Here is an 8,306-nt window from a genome sequence, read left to right on the forward strand (position 1 = left end):
AGATAGTAAATATAAACTACTACTTGTTGTTGGTGGTGTCAGATGATGGCTTGTGTAATCATTTCTGGTAGCAGGCATCTAAAAAGGGCATTGATGAGGATATGCATGAGTAGCATTTTTCAGTATTTAATACATTCTGTACATCAATGCTGATTATCCCGAATGGCTTCCATAACGGTCTGAGAATGGACTAATGCAACAGATAGAATGAACAGATAAATTAAAAATGAAAGGGCGCGAAGTCAGGTAATCGAAACAAATGAAATTTTGTAAAATGAAAACAAACGTTTGGAATACTTCCATATGACGAGGATTTGGTATCCATATCAGTGAGGTATTTGTTGATCGAATTCCCCCCCCACCCCCTTTTTAGCATTCTGAGAAATAGAAATCTCTATGAGGCTGGAGGTGAGGATGGCAGGTTCATCCTTGCCAAAGTTCTTTGGCAGGACTTGTTGTACTATGCCAGCGGTATCCTAAGATCTATTTCAGAAGCAGGTCTTATGGAATCTATTTAACTTTCATAAGAACATCTTTGCTTTTATGGATTTAAATTGAAATTCCTGTTATTATTTATCTATAATAAACTATATCGGCATCAATGACTGTAGGCGTCAGTAGGCCAGAAAACTCCTAATCATTTAATCTATCAATCAATTCTATATCTTGTACTGGTGAGAACTAAATTCTATTATGACGATAATCAAGTCCTTTTGATTATATAACCAGGTGATGACAGCAGATATGAAGACTGAGGAAAGACTTAGTAGCCATCTTTTAAAACGACCTGTATTAGAGAAATCATATGAAACACTTGCAATTGATATATATATATATATATATATATATATATATATACATATATATATATATACATATATATATATATATATATATATATATATATATATATATATATATATATATATAGTTTAACTCCTTTAAAGGCAAGGCTCCAGAGGTGGCCACTTTCTGATCTTCATTAGTCTATCTAATGTGAGGTTACTAGTCTTCATCCTTTCTCATCTTAGACAAATCTCACCTCAATTAAATGAATACAAGATATGACATTCTCTGCTCGAGTCATCAGACCCACAATGGACTCTCAGGAAACAACACCAATAATCTTCCCTCCTTGGGATGAACTCCGATCTCTCACTGGATGGGTGGGGAAAGATATACTTCGGGTAATAAAGTAGAAAGAGAAGTGGTTAGAAAATTGAGATAAAGAAAAGGGAGAAGAAAAAATTTTTTTGTTCAGAGATCCTCCAAAGCTAAAGCCTTTTCATTTCACAAACAAAGAAAAAAATAACTGACTATGTAGTGACAGTATACGATTACATTTAATAAAAACTTACAATGTGTCCTAAAAAATTCAGTAAAGACTCAGAACTATACAAAATACCTAAGTTGGTGGCGTACCTGGCCAAGAATCTGCAGCATTCCACATCTGATTGATACAAATTCCTTTCAATGGCAATCATCCAATACTTTCAAAAGTTTCTCTTTTTATCTAAGATTTCTTCTATAGTTTTAAAATGAAGAGGTGTCTAATTCTGTAAGGTTAATCCTTGATGTTAAAACACTGCAGGTATTGATCAGAAACGTACCTTTAACTTGATTTAACATGAAAAAGCTATTTAGCTATTTGAAACAGATAACATGATTTCGAAAAGGGGGAAAATAACCCCAGTAGGTTTAGTTATCACTTTAGAGCCATCTGCTTCTAAGCTTTTTTCAAAATAATATCAAGGGGAACCAGTGCAACAAGATATGATATAAACATAAGCTATATACAATAAACGTGTATTCGACTATACGTTTACCTGTTACAAATCATGCTAATGAATTTCACCTGGAGGAAGGGATGTACTGAAAGACATACTTAACAACCCATTATACTACACAGTTGAAAAAATAGTAGGTCACTATTACAGTACCGTCTATGGGTGACTATATAAAAAAAAGGAAATAAATAAAGGACCCTACTTTACCCTAACCACATGAAAATTTTCAGTCTTAGTTTCTATATAAAGGAAAAATGTGTACGTGAAGGTGGATATTATTAGGTGCAAAAGGCTTCGGTGCTTTAAATAACTATAAAAATGGGAACATCTTTATCAAAGATGAAGTTATTTTGAATAAAGAATATCATACATCAGAGAATATAATACATCAGACAAAAACATATTGGTGCTTATTGAAAGAAAATAGTGAATAAATAAAAGCATTTCGGAATAACCCTTTTAGGAATATATAGTAGCCTCAGCTCATAGAATATAGAAACCTTTTCTACAGATAGGCAACAAAAAATTTTATCTCTATAAGTTGTCTTGAAAAATACAGCTTGGTTTTGTACTTGAATTTTATTTTTTTTTTTTTCATGTCAATTGCAGCTGAGCGATGGTCTCTCAAATTAAATTCTTATTCATTTCTGTCGAGAGATTTCTTTTTACACCAAGGTACCAAGATTAAACTAAAACAGCAGATGGTTTAAAAAAATTCCTTGGCAGTCTGCTTCTTTTATCAAGAAGCAGAAATGAAGCCAATATAACATTAAGTGGTAGCATGATTTCTTTGGAATTTAAATAACGACTTATTATTTGCAGATGCCTTATGCCTTTGGAAAGGGGTGTTCAGTAATAAAAAAAAAAAAAAAGGAAAAAGTGAGGGAGAGGGATTTCTGTGATACTACAATAACCGCGTTAACATGTTTCTATTGTTCAATTAAACAAACAATAATGAAAAACTTTCCTTTAAAATGGGAAAGTATTAAACCGCCCATCTAGGAATTGCCATTGAGTGAAAGTTTAGAATAACCCAAGATAAAAAATTACAACAAACAATTATAAAGAAAAATGATTAGTAAAACCAAATCTAAATCCATTTAATAGTAGAAGGAATTATCTTATATCTTTTGGCGTAAAATATATAAACCCATAACACCGAGAAGTATTTTCTTGGAGCATGAAATTCAAAATGTCTTTGATGAAGTTATATTCATGTCAGGAAAGTGAAATGTTGAATATCCTACACAATTTTCTTTTATATTTGTACATTTCTAGTCTGTTACAGAAAGAAGAAGAATGTCTTCATGAAGCAACCCACAGCTGACAGGATGCTTCTTAAGAACACAATGGGCGTAATATTAACTAAAAAATTGCGTTTTCAACGACGGTTAAAGTTTTTGTTTATAATTAAACAAACGATTGCGCCTTGGGAAGCTCCGCACATCCTCCTTTCTTAATGCTATCTATCTAACTACTGTAGGCAACTATTTATATGATCAACATAAATACCAGCTTCAATTATCTCTAACTACACATCCTTACCAACAGACACTTACTCAAGATCACGAATACTCAAGGCTAAAAAAAAGAGGGGGGAGTAAGTATAGTCGGAAAGGTATATAATCTACTAAAAAAATAGTTAATGCTAAAATCAATAGATATCAGAACTCAACAGGGTTTTTAAAAATTACATTGTAATGGTAGTTAAATAAGGAAAATTGTAGTTCTGACGTCTTTTCTCATTTATCTTATATCTTTTTTATTCAAGAGGGTTTTCATTTATAATTTACACGAATTTTGGAAATAAAAGATTTTCAACGACTAATTCTAACCTGGGCATCACTGCACATACAGGACACCATGCTATGTCAAAGAGCCAGGTATCAGACAAATTACTTAATCACAATTACAATGACAAAGATCAATCTGCTCTCGTTGTCTCTGGAAAGACAGGTCAGATGTTAGACTTGAATCTTCCTTATGGATAGATTTTCTAGTCATGTGGATGAAACCAGGAAGTACTGGGGGGAGAGGAGTAAGGTAGGACAACAAATAGCTATAGATTTTTTAAGGAGATTTTATATTGTTTTCGGAAAATTTCAGATGAGGAAACTTACCGTTTTGAAACCTTATCGTCCCCAAGACCCTGCATAGCGTCACCACCGATGATTCTGTCCGCTTCCAGTCCTGGAACGTTGGCAAGATTATTAGGAGCAGAACCTTCTATAAGACTCGGATTCATTTTCTTTGTTTACAGCCTATCAATTTTGAAGTATTCATAGTTCATTAGACCAGGTGTTTTGTTGTACATTTTTCTCTTGTTTTCATCTGATATGTACAGTAACCCTAAAATTTTAATAGGTTTGCAAAGGGAATGTGGCTTTTTGTAAGGAAAGACTTAATACAAAACAATAAAACCAGAGGTAATACAGAACAATTTCTAATGTGAAGGTTATGTTTTTGTCTCTTTTTAATGAGATGAGTTTAAAAGGACTTACGAATCAGTAAAGCTAAAAACATTTTTTTTCTTTTGGTGAGAATATAACAAAAGGCAGGACACAGTGCCATGGTTAAGCTAAATTCAGTCTACAAAACTTGGATTCGTGCATAGGGTTAGTAAACATAACAAACCGATTCTGTGGGCATGCTATTAGCAATAAGGATCAAATATCCACAAAAAAAAAAAAAAAAAAAAAAAATATTGTTACTCTCGGAAGATCTTCAGATACTATCTTGTAGATCTTACAATCCACATGTCGTAAAGAGAGTTATGAGATATATACGTATATTTATTGAAGATAATTATTTCAGCTAATATTACTTCTTCTACTTAAATTATTTGGTGTGCATGCGGGTTTCGTTCTCAGTAAACTAACAGCTGGTGGACTTATAGGGAAAGAAAGGCCTAATATGAAGGAGTCCTTTCACAAATCACTAAGTTCTTATGGAGGAAAAGCAGTTTCGCAACCAAGTATTTTGTAAATATATTTTCTTTTAAGTTTTAACTGCATCTGTATCTAAAAGTAGTTCAAACTTCTTTCACTTTGAAATGATGTGAAATACAACAAGAATACAATGATAAACATCCATTGTGACAAGCTCTCTTGAATCTCTTGCAAGAGGACCCCTTCTTTGTTTGACTGGCAAAGTGAGCAATTGCAGAAAATTCTAATTCAGGTTGACAGTGTTTGAAAAACAGCACTGGCAGATAGGTTGTTGGTTGTTAGAAGAAAGTTAAACTATTATATCCCTAGGTGAGTGTATTCATGCACTACTTTTTATGTACAATATTATGTTGTACATGTGCTTGACAGACCACCAACACAGCATTTCCACCTCATGTTGTGACTAAAATGTGTGCTGCAGAGAGAGGTCTTACTTGGTCCAGGGGAAGGGCCGGTGGGGCGAGGAACTTCTGACATTCTCTTTCTCTCTCTATCTTTCTCTTTCTACCATTCTCTACCAACTATAAACTTACTCCTCAGATTAGGGTGAATGTTGAAAAAGTTTTAAAAGGGAAATTCAGATTTTTTTTTTTAAAGTTTAACGGAGGAATTAACAGTTGAAGCAATCAAACTTACTAAGGGCTCAATTTAGGTTTTTTAAGTGATTCTGTCTTCTAGGGGCTATCCTAAAGAGGCTCTTTAAACATTTGGCAAAGAGTACTGCAGAGTCTCTCCGGACAAGGCATTGGGGCAACAATACAAATCTCTCCTAAATAAACACGAAGACTATTATAGCTAAGCATTAACCATTCTAACAGTGTTTGAGTGTAAATGTTAATGATTGTACTTAATACACAAATGCACAGACTCTTTAGGGAATCATCTAACTTTCCTATTTCTTCATTTCACATGTAATCGATTCCATGAAGTTAAATATGGGTACAAATCTAAATTATCAGTAATAGTTCCAATAATCTGTTCATAATTGGAGACTTTAATTTCTAAACACACTGGATCATTCTGTTATATTCTTATATTTCCAAAAGACTGCTCAAAGGTAAGCTAATACATTTATTGTATATATATATATATATATATATATATATATATATATATGTATATATATATATACATATAAATATATACACGCATAAATAAGTGTAAGTTAACCTAATGTTGAAATTCAAGTTCAAATTGGTCCTATTCTTCCTAATAAATGACAGGCAACTTTATTGATTTTGATATTCCATGCCTCTTCATTGGGATACATAGGATGGGAACACAAACCTAGCTACATTCCATGTGTATATAAATAAAATAAATATATAAGTTAAGATTGATATTTAACTTTTTTTTTGTATATATATATATATATATATATGTGTGTGTGTGTGTGTATGTATGTATGTATGTATAAATGTAATTATACATTGGGCGTAATGAATAATAAATAAAGATCTGTATATGTATGTGCGTGTGTATATATATGTATGTGTGTATGTATGTATGTATATGTATAACATGTGCATGTGCCATCGAGGTAGGAGAAAAGTACCAAGGGTTGCTTAGCGCAATTCCTGTTTTCAAACCTCTTTAAGGTCATGTGATACGAAAATTAGAATATTAGTACAGTCACCTCAGTGATTTAAAAAAAAAAAATATATATATATATAAAAACAAGCGTACAATTATTCATAAAATAATTTACCAATGATATTTATTTAAACGAGATTGTGTAACTTGGACAACATTATTGTTTTGCTATTGGATACACTTTCTCTTCCTCTTTTTTTTTATCTATATATAAAATATCTACTTTAATGTTGTTACTGTTCCTTAAAAAATGGTCTAATTGTTCACTACTTCTCTTGTAACTGATTTATTTCGTTGTTTCCTTTCCTCTGTGGGCTATTTTTCCCTGTTGAAGCATTTGGGCTTATCGCATCCTACTTTTCCACTTAGGATTGTAGCTTAGCTAATAATAATAATAATAATAATAATAATAATAATAATAATAATAGATAATAATAATAGCTATTCGCTATTATGTTATGTTAATGAATTGGTGCTGTATCACGTGACCCTAAAGCTGTGTGTGAAAACAGGAAAGCGACTGACAGCCCGTGTGACTTTTCTTCCTCCACCTCGATGACAACTTGATACATAGCATTATTTAGCGTGTGCAAGTATGTCACCGCATCAGTGTTCTGTAAAACATTAAGCAGTGTAAATAGAAAAACTGATGTCACACAGATAATTCAATCATAATTTTTTCATGAAAGTTGCCAAAATAGAAAATCGTCACTTGAACACTTGGGTGGAATCCATATTGAAAAAATCAATAATTATTATGTTGATATTGAGAGTTAAGCTGTTTCTTATGTGTATATATACTGTATATATATATATGTATATATATATATACATATATATACATATATATATATATATATATATATATATATATATGTATATATATTTATCTATATATATATATACACACACACACACACACATATATATATATATATATATATATATATATATATACATATATATATATATATATTATATATGTATGTATGTGTGTGTATGTATATATATACACATATACATATATATGTATATATATATACATATGTATATATATATATATATATATATATATATATAGAGTACACATAAGGTTCAGGAACTTATTCAGTACGGCTTTTTTTAGCGTGTCACCCAAGTGTATACCCACAAAACAGATTATTTTAACAACTTATGGTTTTACTACTGGGTTGTGACGACTGAGGAACCTATTAGGCCTACATGAAATATGTTTTAGCATTCTCCTAGCTGTTATCAAATCTCCGGAGTTTCAGGAAAATGAGAGCCCTTTTGTGTAGTAACTTGAAAAAAAAAATCTATATCAAGTCTAAATGGATCCAGTTCACATCCAAATTCCAAAATCCTTTGGTATAATTATTTCCTAACGGTTCCTGCAAGATACTGTTCTAAAATCCTGTATACTTTAATAAAATTATGTTAAAAATCTCATTTCAGGAATTATTAGTAGAGTATGAGGAAATCTATAACATAAACTTTCAAGTAAATTTCAAAATGATTTAAGGCTGCTTGTTATGGCTAGGCCGAAAAAAAAAATATAATTGTCCATTTACGAAATGATAAATCTTAATAAATCTCGATGTTTTGACTCAAAATCCATCTCAAACTTATTGGGATAGAAATAAGGTATATGTGTTACTAATACGTCCCACTAGTTTTTTTTTTCTTTTTATGTATTATCGCTAATCATTCAAGATGAAGCTAGAGCAAGGATAAATAAACTTTCAAGATTTTCCTTCATTCTTGGTATTTTGTGAAGCCTCAAATATGCTTGTAGTAATAAATGACGACTATCTATATTTATTGTTGATAATGAATTACTTCAAATTCAAGAAAATGAAATAAAATATCAATAGAAAAGCTGAATTTGGACATCATAATCAATGTATATCCTGATAGTGATTAGCTTTATTTAACTTTTACGTAATTTCCTCATTATCTATAGAATTTTTTTTTAGAA

General features: G+C 31.2%; 1 protein-coding gene across 31 annotated transcripts in view; it reads right to left on the bottom strand.

Moving 5' to 3' along the window:
• LOC137650196 (nucleolar protein dao-5-like) overlaps nt 1–8,306 on the bottom strand; it is a 998,067-nt gene that overhangs the window by 71,693 nt on the left and 918,068 nt on the right. For all 31 annotated transcript variants that reach the window (XM_068383641.1, XM_068383503.1, XM_068383565.1 and 28 more), the window contains one exon: nt 3,908–3,977. In XM_068383641.1, the coding sequence (XP_068239742.1) occupies nt 3,908–3,977 (70 nt within the window). The remainder of the gene's footprint in view (nt 1–3,907; nt 3,978–8,306) is intronic.

This window comes from Palaemon carinicauda, chromosome 1 (assembly GCF_036898095.1).
Source record: "Palaemon carinicauda isolate YSFRI2023 chromosome 1, ASM3689809v2, whole genome shotgun sequence".
Classification (NCBI taxonomy): domain Eukaryota; kingdom Metazoa; phylum Arthropoda; class Malacostraca; order Decapoda; family Palaemonidae; genus Palaemon; species Palaemon carinicauda.